The 19,578-nt window shown below is 47.1% G+C and overlaps 1 protein-coding gene and 1 non-coding gene across 2 annotated transcripts; one reads left to right on the forward strand and one right to left on the reverse strand.

Moving 5' to 3' along the window:
- Window positions 1-5,357: 5,357 nt before the first annotated feature.
- LOC123136090 (probable helicase MAGATAMA 3) lies at window positions 5,358-17,855 on the forward strand. The gene is made up of 20 exons (XM_044555374.1): window positions 5,358-5,598; window positions 5,693-5,843; window positions 5,947-6,086; window positions 6,411-6,608; window positions 6,720-6,917; window positions 7,008-7,043; window positions 7,231-7,316; window positions 7,551-7,601; window positions 8,025-8,133; window positions 8,226-8,331; window positions 8,501-8,598; window positions 8,668-8,766; window positions 8,844-8,936; window positions 9,064-9,117; window positions 9,529-9,587; window positions 9,670-9,754; window positions 9,829-10,188; window positions 10,282-10,404; window positions 17,193-17,279; window positions 17,363-17,855. Exons 1-20 carry the CDS (start codon window positions 5,470-5,472, stop codon window positions 17,582-17,584), a joined length of 2,484 nt encoding a protein of 827 aa, XP_044411309.1. The 5' UTR covers window positions 5,358-5,469; the 3' UTR covers window positions 17,585-17,855.
- Window positions 17,856-18,457: 602 nt separating this feature from the next.
- Window positions 18,458-18,654, reverse strand: LOC123140226 (U2 spliceosomal RNA). Its single transcript, XR_006469876.1, has one exon. It is a non-coding gene; the product is annotated as a U2 spliceosomal RNA (small nuclear RNA).
- Between the last annotated feature and the right edge of the window lie 924 nt (window positions 18,655-19,578).

The raw sequence follows: 19,578 nt of genomic DNA on the forward strand, positions 1-19,578 counted from the left end.
CCAGAGATACCTCTCCGTCATACGGAGTGACAAATCCCAGTCTCGATTCGTGCCAACCCAACAGACACTTTCGGAGATACCCATAGTGCACCTTTATAGCCACCCAATTACGTTGTGACGTTTGGTACATCCAAAGCACTCCTACGGTATCAGGGAGTTACACAATCTCATGGTCTAAGGAAATGATACTTGACATTAGAAAAGCTTTAACAAACGAACTACACGATCTTGTGCTATACTTAGGATTGGGTCTTGTCCATCACATCATTCTCCTAATGATGTGATCCCGTTATCAATGACATCCAATGTCCATGGTCAGGAAACCATAACCATCTATTGGTCAACGAGCTAGTCAACTAGAGGCTTACTAGGGACATGTTGTGGTCTATGTATTCACACATGTATTACGGTTTCCAGTTAATACAATTATAGCATGAACAATAGACAATTATCATGAACAAGCAAATATAATAATAACCATTTTATTATTGCCTCTAGGGCATATTTCCAACAGAACGTACATTACCTAATTACCTAGGCATCCCATTCTTCCTGACCACTCTGATTACGTCATATGATATATGATGAGTGCATTTTGCACTCAAAATTATGGACATCTAAACTTGATATTCTTGAGTATGACTCCGAATATCCGACTAATTGTTAAAATTTAGTGTTGTTTTCACTTTATTTTCATTTGTATGGTTACTAGGTTGATTATTCACTTCCAAGGACTTTTCATGGTGAATGGAGTCAAATAGAGGATATTTTATGGAAGTTATGAGCACTGGATGGAAGGACAATGAAGCATTTTATAATTGGAGCTCCAACAACATGCTCAGAAAGAATATCAAACACACCGTGGATGTGGGGGTCATCCGTACGAATCCAACAATCCGAAGATCACATCAATCAAAGTTTGAATGAAGAAATGGTGATCGTTCGACTAAACCATTGCTTATGCCTGAACACGAGTTGGTTAGTGGTGCGACCACAGGCTTCCATATGATGCGATCAGAGTCATGGAAATTGTCGAACTTGCCCACTTCAACACTAATTTGACCCAAATTGGTTTCCTTCTTTTCCTAAGAAGATAAGGCGGAATTTGGGTGGGTTTTTACCTGCCTATGTGGCATTGGATCAAGAGGAGTGAATCTCTATGGAGGAGAGGGGCCGACTCTAACAAATAAAAGGGGTAGTCTAATTCGCCCCAACCACAATAGTTGCATCTATACACATGTCCAAGATCCATTCCAACCATAGAAGAAGGTCCAAGAGAAGTAGGAGCAAGGAGGCATCGCTAATTTGCCCTATTTTTTTAGAAAATCATTTGAACATTTCTTGAAATTTCTGAACAGTTGTGGAAAACTGAGAAAAAAATGAAATTCTGATTTTTTTGAAAAACAGAAACAATTTAAGAAATTCCAATGGTGTTTAAAATGTATACTTTTTTGAAATTCTTAACATATTTTTGAAATCATGAACAATTTTTTAAAAGCAAGAACAATTTCTGTAAACATGAGCAATTCTGAACATTTTGAAAATTCCAAATAGTTTTTTGGAAAACATGGACGATTTTTAAAAATGTGTACACTTGTTAAATCTTTTGAACTTAAAAAAAATTCGAATGGAATTCCCATTTTTTGGAAAATGCTGATATTTTTTGAAAACATGGATATGAAATCCCAAAACAATTTTAAAAAGGCAAAGAATTTTTGCAGATTTTGAACATATTTTGAAATTTATGATTTATTCAAATAACAAAAAAAGAAAACGGTATATAAAAAAACTAAAAAAAGAAACCATTTAGGAACGTTCTAGAAGGTTTGCGAAACCAGGTTGGAACCTTCCAGAATGTTCTCAAAACCACAACGAGAAACACTCTTCCTGGCGCTAAATGGGCCGACCCACATATTCGCTAGATGTGTCGCTCTTGTGCGAATCAACAACAGTTTGGCACAATAAGCATCATATAGGGATTACGTTAAGCGCAATAAATGTGTCGCTCTTTCTCTGCCACACAACACTGTCAATCCCGTCACCACCCTTCTATCTTCCCCTCCCCCCCCTCCGATAGCGTGCCTCCATGCACTCTACCTCCCATAGCAAACACACCATCCTCTCTTTTATGAACCTCTCAACACCCCTTTATTAGCTAGCAATCAACACAACATCATTTACAAGCAAGGGAATGATGGGATTCGGTACCTCATGAAACCAAGAATTCAGGGCAATACATTTGCATAGTATAGCTAACTCATCAACAACAATATTTGCTTTTCTATGACAATGTTCATACCTAACATGGGTGAAGTCCCGCACCACATAAAAGCACTCATCCGGAATAGCAGCTGATAGTCCTAAAGTATTACAAACATCTTGCATTGCTGAGATTGCATCAGTGTTGTTAGAGTTGATGATCAACTTTGCTCAGACAAAAGATATTGTGAGGGACAACAATCGGTTCCACCACCCTCTTCTTTAGTCCTCCTTTGGTTTGGCGAAATTTTTATAGGAATTGATATTGTAGTAAAAAATTCCTTTAGGGTCCTTTGGTTTGTGGGAGGATAATCATATCTCTATAGAGGAATTCTTCATATACTTCCTAGGAAAATAAACATTAGCCTACACTCAGTGAAAAAAAAATCATAGGATGTGAATCAAAGGACATTTTTTTTCTATTCATATTCAAAGAATTTGAGATACATGACATCTCATTTCGTATGGTTTTCCTATTCCTTTGGGTGCCCCTACGTCTCGCCTATAGCGCGAAGAAGGGAACCCTCACGTCAAGGCAGCGTGAGATGGGCCGGCGTGCACTGGATGTAACAACCCTCCTTTTTTGTTTCTGTTTTCTTTCACTTTTTTTGTTTTTAAATTTCTTTTTATAATTTTTTAACACTACCAAATATTCTAAACACATATATTACAAATATATACTTTACAGAATGTTTTTACATTTTTTGATCAAGCATATAAAAAATGTTAAATGTGTATAGATAAACTGTTGACCATGTATAAAAAATATACAATGCATGTCAAAAAAGTTGATCATGTATATCAAAATGATAATCAATAATTTTTACAAAAATATTAAACAGGTATTTGAAAAATGTTAAATGTGTATAGAAAAATGTTTACCATGTATTAAAAAAATCTTTATCTTGCATTTGAAATTTTTTTTGATGACCAAGCATTTGAAAAATGTTAAAATATGTAAAAAAAATGTTGACCATGTATACGAAAAATGTATACAAAAAATATACAATGAGTGTGAAAAAAGGTTCAACATGTATCTAAAACATGTTAATCAAACATTTAAAAAAATAAAAGAGTGATTGAAAAATGTTGACCATGTATTAAAAAATGTAAATCTTGCATATGAAAAAATCTTGATCAAGCATTTGAAAACTGTTAAATCTGCATAGAAAAATTTTTGATCAAGCATTTTTTTAGCATCAGTACAGACACAATCGCTCATATATACGCGCATACACTCACCCCTATAAACGCACACACGCACACCCTACCCCTATGAGCACCTCCGAGAGACTGGGCCGGCATATCATCTTGAAATTTACAGAGCCATCGTAGGCGCCTCGTCGTCAACGTGAACGTCTCCTCCCACTGAAAGCGCATCGCCGGAAATCCTGAAATAAATTCAGGAATAATGCGAGCACCAGGATTTGAACCCTGGTGGGTTGGGGATACCACTCTCCACCTAACCATCTCAACCACAGGTTGGTTCACAATTTGATCAAGCATTTGAATAATGTAAAATGTGTATATAAAAGTGTTGACCATGTATTAATCTTGTACTTGAATTTTTTTAATCAAGACTTTGAAAAATAATGTTAAATGTGTATAGAAAAGGGCTGACCATGTATTATTTTTTTGACTAATGTTAATCAAGCATTTGAAACCCCGCAAAAAAAATCAAGCATTTGAAAATTGTTAAAAATGTGTATAGAAAAAATGTTGAACATGTATTAAAACTGTTAAAATTGTATTTAAAAAATGTTAAACATGTATTAGAAAAATGTTGTTGACATATAAAAAAAGTGTAGACTGAAAATAAAAATAAAAATTAGACACGTGTTGAAGAAAAAATGATGAAAATCATGAAACAAACAAAAAAATAAGGACAACCCAGAAAAATGAAAAGAAAACCGAAACATAATGAAGAAAGAAAGAAAAATCAATGAAGAAACAAAAGTAAAACCAAATAAAAAAAATAAGAAAACAAGAAAACCGAAGAAAACCAATCCAACTAAAGAAAAGGAAACAAAAAAACAGGAAAAACTAGAGACACTAAGGAAGAAATAAAAAACTGAAGAAAATAACAAAAAAAAGGAAAACCAATGAAAACCGTGAAAAACAAAAAAGCCAATGAAAAGAAAAAGGAATTAGAAAACCTCAAGACAATCGGGAAGAAAGAAAGAACATCGTAAGAAAAAAAAATCGAATGAACCTACAACTTCCGCGATCGGTCGAAAAAGAATATGTTGGCTCAATTTACAACGGGGAAGAAATTTCTTTAGTGAGACGAAAGATATACTCGCTATAAGCGGAGATATAGCATTCGCATTTTCCTATCATATATGAACCTTTTTTTAGGGAATCCTACCCTATGAACCAAATGAAAGGAAACCAAGCAGCAAATGTGAAGCTAAACGAGGATGGGGCTTTTGATCCAGACTTACTAAAGGCTCGTATGGTGCTATCATCAGAGACTCGAATGGTAGATCGTCACATCGGGACACGGGAAAATCGATTGATGCAAATATGCGCTTATGGCCAAGGCCCTACCCTTATGGTTTGGTGTCAATTGGCAACTACAGTCGGGTGTAATCGCATAGAGATGAACTCCCATAACATCGGGGTGATAGAGACAATGAAGAATGGGTGTTGCTCTTTCGGTCTATCGGCGACAGTTTTTGATGATATGTATCACCCTACATGTGATTTCATGCATATTATTTTCGAGCATGCTTCTGGAGAGACTAACTGTGTTGTCCATGATTTAGCCAAACTAGTTAGAAGTAAGGTGTTTGCGGAGTAAATGAAAGATCCATCAGTAAAGATTATTGATACTCTTGTAAAAGATACTTCCTCCATTCCTAAATATAAGTCTTTATAGATATTTCATTCAAAACTACATACAAATGTATATATACATATTTAGAGTCTATATTCGCTCGTTTTGCTCTGTATGTAGTCATAATTGAAATATCTAAAAAGACTTTTATATTTAGAAAAGGAGGAAGTACTATGATGATCACCTTGCAATAAAGAGGAGGTTGGCAACATCGGGCCGGGAACGGTCGCAATAAGAGCCCAACATCGGGAGCCCGCGCCAGTACATTTATCTCTCTCTCCCCCCTCTCCCGGCTCCGGTGGGCCGTGTCGACCGTCAGCTCAACATTACCCTAAACCCCCCAAACCCTGTCCCGCCGCGGAGAGAAATCCATGGCGGTGGACAAGCCCGGCGGCGGCGGCGGGGCCTCGTCCTCCACGTCCTCGCCCGCCTCCACCACGGACCGCTTCCTCAAGATCGTGCTCAGCTGGGACTACCTCCGCATCGTCGCCGACTCCAAGGTACACTCGAATCCCTCCGCTCCAACTAACCGCGCCGCAATTACGCCCGGCGGAATCCCTGAACCTTCACCATCTCCTGATTGGGGGCGGGCAGGGCGCGGACAAGGCCAAGGGGCTGCAGCACGTGAAGAACAGCTACGCCTCCGTGGACGAGTACTTGGGCGTCTTCGAGCCGCTGCTCTTCGAGGAGGTCAAGGCGCAGATCCTCCAGGGCCGCCGCAACGAGGAGGAGGAGGAGGAGGATGGTGGGCTTCGCTCCACTTGCCGCTTGTGTGAATTTCTCGATTTCTGCCTCTTGGTTTATTATTAAGCAGTTCTTGGTGTCTGGTTTGTGGTCTATTTGAGTAGAGGTTGGGCTGGACTGGCAGAGAGCGGCGGTGGCATCATGTGCAGAGTCCGAGGGTTTCCACAAGTTGTCCATGGTGGTGTCCGATGGCCTCCGCGACAGTGTGTGTGAGAATGACCTCCTCCTGCTCTCCAAAGAGAAAGTAAGTTCCATGCTAGCAGGAAGCAGGCGCATCCCAGCCAATTTAGTGGATATTATAGTGTGCCGACTGCCGGTCACTCGCTCTGTTTTGTTGTTAAATCTCAAGTTGGAAAACAATGAATATCTGAGTCCAACGTACATGCCGGATTAAAGGTCCTCTTATTGCGATGAATGTTTTCAGATAATTTCCTAGGGAAAATTGATCAGTCCATCAGATCTAAGTAGCATAAGTCATGATTGCATTTCCCCCACATTTACTGTGCACCAGACATGGTTAGCCATATTGATGATGAATGATGAGTTAGGATATGCCTGCATTTTGCAGTTTGAGGAGGGAGTGAATCCTACGGCATATGCCTTTGCCGTGGTGGAACAGCGAGGTGGTAAAGATAACCTCTCTCTTAAAACATTTGTGGCGGGGGAAATCAAAAATCTAAATGTTGCACGGCCTGTGAAGTCTTCAAGGCTGCAGCGCTTTGCTTCCATTTTGTCAACACAAAATAGCTTTCTGTGGGTTTTAAAGGTGAGTTCGGTTGTCACTAAAGACTGCCTGAGTTTTCATGCTTGTCTCAATTATTAATGGCATGTACTTCTAGATATGAACTTGATATTCCTTTTTGGTCAATATCCTCAGATGTGCAGCTTATCTACCATACTGCGAGAGTACTCTGGAATGCACTCTGTAGCTTCACATCCTTTTAAGGATTTGATTCTTTCAGCTTCTGAGAACAACAGAGATGGAGATGATCAAAAGCGTGCTTGGAATGTACCTCAGCCACTTATGGATTACCTGAAAACAAATCTTAATGGTTCACAGCTAGATGCAGTTAATGTGAGCGTACTTCGTATTATTTGATGTTGTCGTCATATCTAGTTCTGAGGGACATGTATGTGCCTAACAGACTAGTATTGTCTCCTGCAGGCAGGTCTTTCGCGCAGATCCTTTGTCCTTATTCAGGTTAGTTTGCTACTTTTTCCTGCTGTTCTAACTTGCAGTGTATTGTCGTTTACCTTGTCAAGAAAAATGTCAAGTGAGAGCAATTTTGAATTTATGCATTTTCTGGACAATGTATAAGCAGATCTGTGGACATTGCATTCCTTAGAAGCATGAACCATTGACTGTGGAGTTCTACTCTTATTTGTAGGGCCCACCAGGAACTGGAAAAACACAAACGATCCTTGGACTTCTCAGTGCTGTTCTCCATTCCGCTCCTGCGAGAATGCAGACTAGGTAATAATCTTCTGAATTTCTTTCCTGTAATATCAAGTGCAATGCATATTGATAATTTTATTTTGGAGATGACAAAAAAAATCATGTTCTTTTTTTAATTAGAAATGACATAATAAAAGTTACAACAGAAACATAGACACTGTAATCTGCAGAAGCTTATTCTCTTTTGTCGTAATGTTTCTTCCAGATAAAAATGAGTGCATGTATCTAACATGCTTCATGATCCTTTTGCAGAGGAGGGTTTGATGTTCAAAAGCATGGGCCAGAGCTGGACATAGAGAGCAAGTAAGTGCTTATTTCCTAGTTAGTTTCTGACATTCTTTGGTTTTGGAGCGCTGAAGGAAAGCATAAAATGCTGAGTGATGAGCATGTAGCGGTTACAAGATTAAGGATATTACCAGAAATGTTCATAATTGCTGCATCTGTTACTGGCTTTTCATTTACTCACTCTCTGGCACTCGCGTTTTTCTTTGATGCCTCAAATCCATGGGTGTAACCAGACTTTATCAGAAGGATAAGATTGCTGTGGTTTACATTTGCACTATCATGTATAGTGATCCTTCAGCATCTATCTTAAGCCTTCATGTGCTGTGTGGGAACTTTTGTATGTGTTTTTTGGTTGCGTTTTCTGTTGTGAAATTCTGCAAGATTCTACTACAAGTATTTGTGAGCGCTTAGCACTATCTTACTGTGGAGTTTACATGATAGGCATGCAAACTGGATGAAAGCATCTCCATGGCTAATTGGTGCAAATCCTCGAGATTTGATTATGCCTATCGATGGTGATGATGGTTTTTATCCTACTGGGAATGATCTGGTACTCTTCTATACTCGGTAGTTAACTATATTTGCCATTATGTCTGGATGTGTATGGTTCATCCCTTACATGGTTAAAACAATTCTGGACAGAAACCTGAAGTCATAAGTTCCAATCGCAAGTATCGTGCCCACGTGTTGGTCTGTGCTCCATCCAACTCAGCACTTGATGAGATTGTATTGCGTGTTCTTCAAACAGGTTAGTTTTTTTTTTCCGGCTCTATGTCATATGATGCTGAAAAATGTTAATAAAACTGAGTATTCTTACATCCATATGTCTGTGATCAAATACTATTGTTTGTAAGCTCGTGCTTATCATTGCTTTGGTCATGAGCAAATTAAGTAACAAAGTTATTGCATGTTTTCAGGAATACGTGATGAAAATAACAACACTTATAATCCCAAGATTGTGCGTATTGGACTAAAGGCGCATCATTCTGTCAAAGCAGTTTCCATGGATTACCTTGTATGTGATTTGAGTTTCTAAGCATTCTGTCTAACTTGTGTCAATTATAGCGAGTTCAAATATTTTCAGATACAACAAAAAAATTCTGGGGTGGCATCAGATGGCGGGAGACGAGGAGCTGGTGAATACGATCGGATTAGAGCTTCACTTCTTGACGAAGCAGCTATTGTACGAACATCTGTTGTTATCAATATTTGTTGATAATATTTGCAAATGTTATTCTCATTGTCAAGGAAAATTCGTAGGTGTTTTCTACCCTCAGTTTCAGTGGATCGGCCATTTTCACCAGGATGACTCGTGCTTTTGATGTTGTTATAATTGATGAAGCCGCGCAAGCTGTGAGTATTTTTTTGTGCATGTTATCTTTCTAGTGGAGCATTAACATTATCAGGCTTTGATAATGGTATCGTTTATGCTTCTATTTGCAAATTATTTCTGAATCTGACACGTGCACTTTGTTTTCAGGTAGAACCAGCGACTCTTGTGCCCCTGGTTCATGGATGCAGACAAGTTTTTCTTGTACGCAATCTATTTTTCTCAGATGATTTTACACATCTCTTCTATTCAGCAGTTTACCTTTTCCTTGTCAATGTGTTATAGCTAATCACTATACTACTAGCGTGTTATAGCTAATCACTATACTACTAGTTAAGTACTTCATTTACTCAACAGCAGGATGGTATTATCGATGTCCTTGTGGATATTAAATCTAGAATCATTTCACTAGCTTAGATTCTGTAGAAATTTGTTTTCATTTCTTCCTCTACGTGTTTACGCGCACGCCGTACCTAGCCATCTGTTCCTGACCATTTCGTTTCATATCTTCTGTACTCCGTTGATATGTTGATACTTGATACCTAAGGTACCTTGAGTATTTTACTCACGGTGGTTACATTGTATCCTCACTATCACTTCTGATATTCATACCAGGTTGGTGACCCAGTTCAGTTGCCTGCAACTGTAATGTCAAAGACTGCTCAGAACTTAGGGTAAGACGTCCCCTTATTTTTCTTTAATTGATTCGCGCTGTTAACGTGTTGCAATGCTAATACAATGCTAGCTATCCATCAGTTATCGAACAAGTTTGTTCCAGAGATTTCAAGCTGCTGGTTTTCCCGTGCAAATGCTCAAAATTCAGTATCGTATGCATCCAGAGGTAGTATCCCACTGAATTCATGTAAGCTGGAAACTGGATGGCTTTCTGATTTTATTAATACATTCAATAAACAGATTAGTGTATTCCCTTCAAAAGAATTCTATGAAGGCATCCTAGAAGATGGGGAAGGGCTCAACAAAAAACGTCCATGGCATTCCTACAGCTGCTTTGGACCATTTTGCTTCTTTGATGTTGATGGGGTTGAATCTCAGCTGTCTGGAAGTGGTTCGACGGTGAACGAGGATGAAGTGGAATTCATAACCCTCCTATATCACCAATTGGCCATGCGCTATCCAGAACTCAAATCTAGTTCTCAAGTAGCTGTTATATCACCATACAGGGGTCAGGTGAAACTCTTGAAGGACCATTTCCGGTCGACCTTTGGCGACCAATCAAAGGAAGTTATAGATGTAAACACCGTTGATGGATTCCAGGTAACTAGTTTATTAACATGCATTGCAGATCTGCTCTATGTAATGTAGTGGGTTGTAGCGATTATAATATGGCATCTTGTTGCTCACATGTAGGGCCGTGAAAAGGAGCTTGTCATTTTTTCATGTGTTCGATGCAATAAGGAGCAAAATATTGGGTTTGTTTCTGATTTTCGGCGAATGAATGTTGCCATCACCAGAGCTAGATCTGCTGTACTAGTAAGTGATCTTTATCCAAACATCAAATGTTGTCTTTTTTGATGATGCACATTGCATACACACTGGTAGACAGACACGAGTTCTCATTTTATTGGACACACAAACCGTACATGTTTGTTCATGGATTACACGGTGTGGCAGTATGGAGGTTATAGTGCCTGAGTTTCTTTTTTAGACGAACAAGCTGTGCGATGTATAACTCGAGTTGATGTATTCTTTTTTTTCGAGAAAATGCAAAGGGCTTTTGCATTTCATTGCATTGAAAAGGTGGAGTTTTGATACAATCCTCCTAGGAGGTTAGTTACAAGTTACAGCTTACAGCCTTGGTCAGCGATACTAGTGCACGTCCCAGGTGGGCGGCAGAATGATGCGTAGGCCGTGGGCGCCCGCTCTTGCCCACTGCTTGGCTTCCTCTTTGATCTTCGAGACCAGGACCTGAACCAGGGGCTGGGCGCCCTCAAAGATGCATTCGTTGCGCTGTTTCCAGATCATCCATGGTGTCAACAGAGCAATGGAGGCTAGGCCCTTACGCATCAGTGTTGGCGTGTTTTGCCTTGCCTGCAGCCACCAGTCCATCAATGAATCTTCGTGGCTTGGCCCTGCAGTGGCCATCCGTAGCCAGGACAGGATTTCGTGCCAAGTCTGCCTGGCGAAGGGGCACTCCAAGAGGAGGTGGCGCATCGTCTCGGGAGCCTGGTCACAGAGTGGGCATCTTGGCTGATGCTGGAGACCGCGTCGAGCCAAGCGGTCGGCCGTCCAGCACCGGTCTTGGCTGGCCAACCAGTGAAAAAACTTCACTCTTGGCGGCGCCCAGTTCTTCCATATGAGCTTCCACGAGAAGCAAGTCATGGATCCCTGGAAGGTGGCAAGATAGCATGAGCTAGCAGAGTATATACCGGAGGCTGTCCATCTCCAAACTAGCTGATCAGGGGTGTCCGAGAGCGTGATATGCTCGATCGCTAGCCAGACTTGAAGGTACTGGCCAATCTCGTGTATGCCCAAGGTCCCATGAATGTCCCTGTCCCAGCTATGGCCTTGCAGTCCTTCAGCGACGGTCCGGATTTTGCGCCGGTGCTTGGGTATGCACTTGTAAAGTGACGGGGCGATCTCGCAAATGGATTGCCCATTTATCCAGCGGTCTTCCTAGAAATATGCCGTTGTTCCGTTTTCGAGGGTCATCGTGGTGGACGCGAAGAAGAGCGCTCGCTCCTCGGCAGAGAATTGTAGGTCCAGGCCATTCCAGGCGCGTTCCTGGTCAGTGCGCGAGAACCATAGCCATCGTAGCCGTAGAGCAAGGCCAGCGCGCTCCAGGTCCTGGACACCCAGGCCTCCGTACGATATGGGGCGGCAAACGCGGCGCCAGTTGTCATGGCAGTGGCCTCCATTGGCGGCAGCGCGGCCGGCCCACAAGAAGCCGCGCTCGATCTTCTCAATTTGACGAAGCGTCTTCTTAGGCGGCGCATAGGCGAGTAGTTGATGCACGGGGATGGCGCTCAGCACAGACTTCACCAGCGCAAGCCTCCCAGGCTTGTTCATCAGGTTGGCCTTCCAAGAGGGGAGCCGGCCGGCAATCCCATCAACTAGGGGCTGCAGTTGGGCAGCAGTTGGTCGGCCTACTGTGAGGGGGATCCCGAGGTAGGTGATCGGCAAGTTGACGATGGGGCAGCCTAGGTGCGCAAGTGCTGCTGTCGCCTCGTTCGTGTCACAGTGCAGCAGCGAGGCAGAGCTCTTGGCATAGTTCACCCTTAGGCCGGAAGCGCGGCCGAAGAGCGTCAGGACCTCCCGCACGGCAATGATGTCGCTGGGCGAGCAGTGGCAGAATAGCACCACATCGTCCGCGTACAGCGACATAGTGGGAATGGAGCGCCTCGGGTGTAGCCGTGCCATGACTCCCATGTCAATAGCGCGCTTGATGAGCCTGCCCAAGATGTCAACGGCGAGCACAAATAGCTGTGGTGACACAGGGTCACCCTGCCGGAGCCCCTTGCGGTGCCAGATAGGAGGCCCTGGCTCACCGTTCATCAGTATGCGTGTGCTTGCCGAAGATAGGAGGATGGCGATCCACTCCATAAATCTATTTCCGAAGCCATATTGGCGCAGGGTTTCCATGAGGAAGGGCCAGGCTAGGGAGTCGAAGGCCCGCGCAAGGTCAAGCTTGAGCAAGACTCGCGGGGCACCCAACTGGTGGAGAAGCCGGGCCGATTGCTTGACTAGAATGAAGTTGTCGTGGAGGCTCCTGCCGGCGATGAACGCATTTTGGCCCCGACTCACAAGGCTGTCCAGCTTCGGGGCGAGTCGTAGGGACAACACTTTGGCGAAGATCTTTGCCACTAGGTGAATAAGACTTATAGGCCGGTAGTCATTCAGTGTGGTCGCGTCGGCGCGCTTCGGCAGCATGGTGATCAGCGCTTGGTTGAGTTTGCTGAAGCCGCGGCCCCTCATCTCATAGAGCTGCTGGAAGACATCCACAAAGTCTTGGCGTACCGTGGTCCAGCAGGCTCGCACGAACTCGGCAGTGAACCCGTTCGGTCCGGGTGTCTTGCGCGCCGGAAGCCGCTTGATCGCCTCCCAGATCTCTGCAGCGCTAAAGGGAGCATCAAGGTCTGCCAGGTCAGATGGCGTGATCAGCTCCGATAGGTCCAGCGTGCATTCACGGTCAACTGCGGTGCCCAGCAGTGCATCATAATGTGTGAATGCCGCTTCAGCCATGTGCTCATGATTGGTGACCACCTGGCCATTCATGGTCAGGCTGAAAATCCTATTCTTCTGCCGCCTGAAGGAACATTGCCGGTGGAAGAAGGCTGTACTGGCATCACCATCTTTCAGAGTGGCTATCCGTGCGCGCTGCCGGGCGAATGTGCGCTCCATGGACGCGAGGCCAAGATAGCCGATCTTGAGTTGTTTGCGTAGCCAGTCCTCATGTGGCGTCAACTGCCGATCTTCCCGAGCTTTGTCAAAGCGCGAAATGAGTTCACGCGAGATTGCCATCTTATGTTTAATGTTGCCAATCGATCGTGAGCTCCAGCTTGTCAACTTGCGTGCTGTAGCCTGCAAGCAAAGCATCAGCCGGCGAAAGGGGTCAACTTCATGCACAGACCTTCAAGCCGTGTCCACCGTCGCGTGGAAGCCGTCCATGCGCAACCACAAGTCCTCGAAATGAAAACGCCGAAGGGCAGCCGACACCGGGGCACAGTCCAGAAACAGCGGGCTATGGTCCGAGATCACAGAAGCGAGGCAGCGAAGGTTGCAAGCAGCATGGGCTTCCTCCCAGTCATAAGTGCAGAGCACTCTGTCTAGATGCACAAGTGTTGGGGGGGGGGGGGACTGCTCGTTCGACCAGGTATACCGGCGGCCATTGAGATAGACCTCTTTCAACGCAAGATCATTGATCAGCCTCCGAAATCTGCCCATCATACGCCTATGAAGGTTGCCATTGTTCTTGTCTTCGTCGCGGTAGATTAGATTGAAATCCCCGCATAGCATCCAGGGTCCCTGGCACGCACTCCGGATGTCACGCAGCTCATGGAGGAATGCGATTTTATCCGTATCTTCCTGCGGTCCGTAAACCACCGTCAACCACCAAGGGGCAGTAGAGCCAGCGGAAACCTTGGCGGTGATCGCGTTCGTGGAGAACTCTGGGTCCATGATGCTCACGGCCCTGCTCCTCCAGGCGAGGAGGATGCCGCCTCTCGTGCCAATCGCTGGCAGGTACACGTAGCCATCGAACTCTGAACCAAGAGTGTCCAGGATCACCGAGGAGCAAATCATGGCCATTTTTGTCTCCTGGAGACAAACAATGGTCGCATCGGTAGAGGCCAGCAGTGACCGAACAGCAAATCTCCGTGCGCGGGCGTTGAGGCCACGAACATTCCAAACGACAATCTTAAGGCCGTGATCCATATGCAACAAGATCGACGGTAAGAGAGTGCCACTCAACAAGGTCTAAGTCTCGCAAGCATCGACGCTGCGCGTGGAGACGATCGGCGGAGGGGCCACGTCGGCAGGGAGCTCGCGGTCGACAAGCGCAGCAATGGCCTAGAGGACGGCGAGCGGGATGGGCGCGGCGAAGATGCCGTCGTAAGTCTTCATCTCTGCTGCGGTGATCCGCTGGTCTGTGCCCATGATCCCGAGGGTGCGGAGGATATTAACTTGTGCCCGGCGTTCAGCAGTTGGCGGCACTGTCGTGGGCGAGCGTGCTGCGGAGGCTGATCGTCCCCGACGAGGGGTGAAGTTCAAAGGCCGCCGCGGCCTTTTACCAGGCGCAGGCAGGGCGGCTCCGATATGCTTTGTTGCAGCAGCCAAGAAGTTGCCAAGCGTCCATGTCCTGTCAGCGACCCGAGCCGTGGAGCGGCGTAGGGCAACAGGTGGAGATGCGAACCGGCTAGCAGAAGCACGCAGGGAGGCATGGTTGGGCGTCGTCTCCTGCGCATCCCTGTTTGGCCCAGCCATGGGCGGCACGAGCTGCTGCGATGGCCCAGCGCGCGCCGGGGTGGGCGTGGGCGTCATGGGCCGCTGTAGCAGAGTGAAGGGCTGTGGGGGCAGCGGCCTTGGCCCATAATTGACAACCAGATGGTGGCTGTTGGCGGGGGCATCGTGGTGTGTTGGCGCCGGGTTCGAATCATGCGCGCCCGCGCCAGCTGTGGTCGCCACGGTCGCGGGGGACCGGGCAGCAGAAGCCTCCAAACCAGCGGCAGGCGCTGACGTTTGGGTATCGCCGCTTTGTCCCGACAAGATATCGACTTTGTCTGCGGGAGAGGAGGTGGGGGCCGGCGGCTGGGAGTCTGGCACTTCACTGACAGAGGCAAAAGCATCTGGATCCCGAGGGGGGCTGTGGCAGGCCAAGTCAGAGCTGCACCCAACAGTAGCGGTCTCACGCGCGCCAGGCGACGCGGAGTCCAAGCCACGGGATGAGTCTGGGGTGTTCTCCACCAATGGTAGGCCGGCAGCGCGTGGGACCAACGGGGGGGGGGGGCCCAGCCGGGTCCACGTCTGCAGTTGCAGCGGCACGGTCAGTAGGGCCTCCCTCCACGTCTGCGGCAGCATTAGCTTTGTCGGCAGGCCCGCTCTCCAAACGCAGCCTTTCTTTCCTTCCCGCTTTTCCTTTTCTGGCACAATGACGAGGTCGACGAGCCCCACGCATGCAAGGCCAAGGTAGCATCTCCTTTTCCGGCGCACGTACGGGCGATGGCGCATCCTCCCAGGAGGAGGCGTCGGCCCGCGCGGAGCGGCAGTCAGCGCGCCAGCCATTGGAGTCGACCGCCATGCCGTCGGCGCGTCCAGAGGTTGCGCGTCGGAGCGGCGGCGCTTGCGGCCACGGCGTCGCTGGCGTCCAGGGTCAGGGCGAGGGCCAGGACCGGGAGCATGCCCAGGGGGAGCACCGTCGTTGCCGTCTCCGCCTTGAGCCGCTCCGGGGGCGTCGCGAGCTTGAGCGCGGTCAACCTCGGAGCGCACGACGGCGATGGAGATGGGGTACGTGAGGGTGCGGACAGTCGGGGCAGAGGAGCCGGAGCCGGCCGGGATTTGCTCGACAATTTCGAGGGTGGTGGCGCGTCGGATGCCAACGGCGTCGTGGGTACGTCCAGCTAGCCGGAAGGTGGCGAGGTCGGCACGGGAGCGTGTTTGCGGGTGGAGGCGCTCAATCCAGACGCTCCGCCCCAAGATGTGCTCGGCCGTGGCCAAGTGCCACGCCTGGGCAGGGATGCCGCGGAGCTCAAGCTCAACGCGGTATTCGAACCCACCGCAGCCGGCATGAGCTAGCTTGCACCACGGGCGGAGCGACAGGGCAAAACGCGGGCAGCTGATGAAGTGGTCACCGCGCATGCGGTCCATGGAAGCTCTGGAGCCGAATATGATGAGGAAATCCTCAGGGCGGTGCGTGTGGACAGTGAAGTCGCCTTCCTGGAACTCGAATGTGCTGCAGAGCAGCTCGGAGACGTCGCCGGAGGACACCCGGGGCCTGTTGCCCGTGATAGTGGCCACCATCGCACGGGAGAGCACCCCCTCCGCCTCTTCCATCTCGACGGAGCGCGCAATGATGACCCGCGCCGGCTCGGCAGCGGTCGCTTGCGGCGCCGGAGCAGGGGGTGGAGGTGGTGGCGTAGGGCGGGGAGGGCTGAGGGCGGCCGGAGGAGTGCGGCCAAGACGTCGATGGTAGTCAGCGCAGCCGCGGGAGTCGTGTCCGGAGGTGAGGCAGCGCCTGCATCGGATGTCGTAGGTGCAGTCACGAACCCGATGACGGTGGTCGAGGCAGCGGAAGTAGAGTCCGGCCACCTCCTCCGGCGACGGGCTGCGTTGCCGCTGCGGGGTGGGGCTTGGCATCCGGTCGCGGCGCGGACGGCGGTGATTCCTGCGGCGCGGCTGCCGGAACCCGTCGTCGTCGACCACGGCCTCGCCCGAAACACGATGCACCTCCGAGCGGGGGCCGAGGCGGGCCGAGGCAGGCAATCGGGCGCCCGCCGGCGCGGCGGCAGGGGCAGGTAGCGCCGGGGCAGCGGCCCGAGGCGCCGGAGGCGTGCGGACGACGTCGCTGTAGGAGCGTGCAGAGGATTCCCCCTCCGAGTCGAACCAGCGCCCGTCCCCAGAGGAGACACGCTCGCCGGAGAGGGAGCAGGCGTCGGAGGCGGCCATGGGGGAGGGGATGAGGTGGGGAGGGCCACCGGCGGGGAGTTGACCGAGTTGATGTATTCTACCCATTCTACATCTCACTGGCAATCGGGAGTTGGCTTATTTGTGTAAACTATCATTCTTTGTTGGTAAATACCCAAATAACAAATTAGCATGTAATGCAGGTAATAGGTTCCGCTTCAACATTGAAGAAAGATAAACACTGGACCAACCTTGTTGAGAGTGCCAAAGAGCGAAACCGTTATTTCAAGGTGAGATAGCTAATGTCTTTCTTTTGAAGCCTGTGTAGAAAAACAACATTTGGTGAATGTAACTAACCATGATCATCTTGCAGGTGACAAAGCCATTCACTGCGTTCTTCGCGGAGGATAGTTTCAAAACCATGAAGGTGGAAAGACCTGTTCCAGACGCGAGGATATCACAGGCAGTAGAAGCCATCAATGAAGTAGTTGCAAGGCAAGAAGTGATGGACGCCGACGATGCTGGTGACAATCAAGCGGATGGAGATGATTATGACGCCATGGAGGCTGACGATGGAGGCGGTGGTGATGATTGATTGTTGCCTGCAATGTATTGCTAGAGGGGAAACTTTATCAGAGGCCAGGTACATAACATAGAAGAGCAAAAGCTTTGCAAGTTAGAAATTCTGCTATTCTTAGCAAATTTTAGGGGGGAAGAGGCTGGTGCATGCCTGCCTTGCCCGACGAATCATCTACACAGACTCCATGCATACATTATGGAACAAAAAAAGTTAACCGCAGAACTGCAGCAGCTCTGGCTTCTGCTGTGTCTATATGCTTATATATCGTATGTGTGTATGTTGTTCACTTGATTGTGTAGTACATGTGCTGGAATTTGGCGAAGAACACCAGCCGGTGCCCTCCTTGGTTACATTTCTCTCTTCGCTAGAGGCTGGCACATGTCGTGGACCTTGCTGTAGCGGCTGCCATGTTCCATCTCACAAAACTCAAATTTAAAAGGTTTGGAAAATTCCAAAAAAGGTATGTGGTTGTTCACAAGATATCTGTCAACAATCCTTGAAAATTTCAGATCCAAATTTGAAATACACATAGCCTTTGCTATTGTATGAGGCGCCTGGCATTATATTGTCCAACCCTGAAAGTGTATCTATTGCTCTGGCGGGCACCAAGAATGTGCAGCGGTGTGCTCGGTTCTGTTCAAAATGCCTGGAATAAAATAGCCTTGTACAATCAACCAGATCATGTGCAAGGTTGAAAGGGTATAGCATTTGATCAATCAGTATAGGAAAACAATCTCACACATTCTTAGGGAAATCTATTCAGACAATGCTCAGTGAAAGGTAACTGAACCATCCTTGTTTTCTGTTTCAGGAATCTAACCGATTGATGTAACCAATTAAAACTATTTTTTTTGTTTAGAAGACTATAAATTGTTGATTTTGCATTGGTTGGGGTGCGCCTAGCCTAGGCAGTAGTGCAACTCCTAGGCAACACATGAGGGCCCCAATGGCAAGCCATTGTGATGGACTCTCACCCATAAAAAATAAATTTAATATCATTGTGGGCACATGACCCACATATCAGATATTAAACTGATAAGAACAGATAATACACTTGATCTTAGCCAAAAGGCCGAGAAAGGTATGCTTCTAGTTGTTGCCCTCCGCCTCTTCTTATAGCTTTCTCAGCTGACCGTGCTGCTCGCACGGGCGAGGTGGTACTAATCAAACAGCAGCGCATTAGATTTTTTTTTTGAGACAACACACGAAGCTTTTTATTGATTCGTCACAATGTTTACAGGGACGAAAGAAAGATCTCCGGGATGGCCTAACCATACACGGCGGCCACCCCCGAGAGATAAAGCATGCTTCGCTAAGTTGTGAGCTTCATAATTTGAGCTCCTAAACTCATGGCTAAACCTACAAATATCAAAAGTTGCAGAATGGCTTAATATTTCATGCACAATAGCACCATATGGAGATGCGTCCTCCTTTTTCAGAGAGTCTACTGCCTTCTTGCAATCCGATGCAACATGAATGCGCCTTTGGTACAAGTCCTCCGCAAGTGCAAGGCCTTCTCTGATCGCCATGGCCTCCAGCGTTTCCGGGTCCCCAATATGCTCTATGATCAGCGCCGAAGCTCCCAAAAACAGACCATCTAAACTTCTGCAGATTGCACCCACAGCCCCGAAACGGGCTTGCCTTGGTGCGGCCGCGTCCACATTGATCTTCACGCATCCCGTGGCCGGAGCCTGCCACTGGGTTGGTCTTGCAGCTTTGACTACGGTCCTCCGAGGTTCACTTGCCTTAATATATCTCAAGTCATCAAGAAAGCTTGTGATAAATCCATAAGTAGATTGCGGTGATTGGAAGATGTCCTCATAGATCGCTTTCCTTCGTGCTCGCCAAATTGCCCACATAATAACAATCATGTGTGCAAACATATCTCCGTTCAACACTCCACTCATAGCAAAAAGCCAATCCTTGGGGTGTTCTTCCACTCTGTCCACGAGATGATGAACCAACTCCTCCGGAGCTAAGGCCCAAACGCTGCTTGACATCGGACACAT

This window comes from Triticum aestivum, chromosome 6B, assembly GCF_018294505.1.
Source record: "Triticum aestivum cultivar Chinese Spring chromosome 6B, IWGSC CS RefSeq v2.1, whole genome shotgun sequence".
Taxonomy (NCBI): Eukaryota; Viridiplantae; Streptophyta; class Magnoliopsida; order Poales; family Poaceae; genus Triticum; species Triticum aestivum.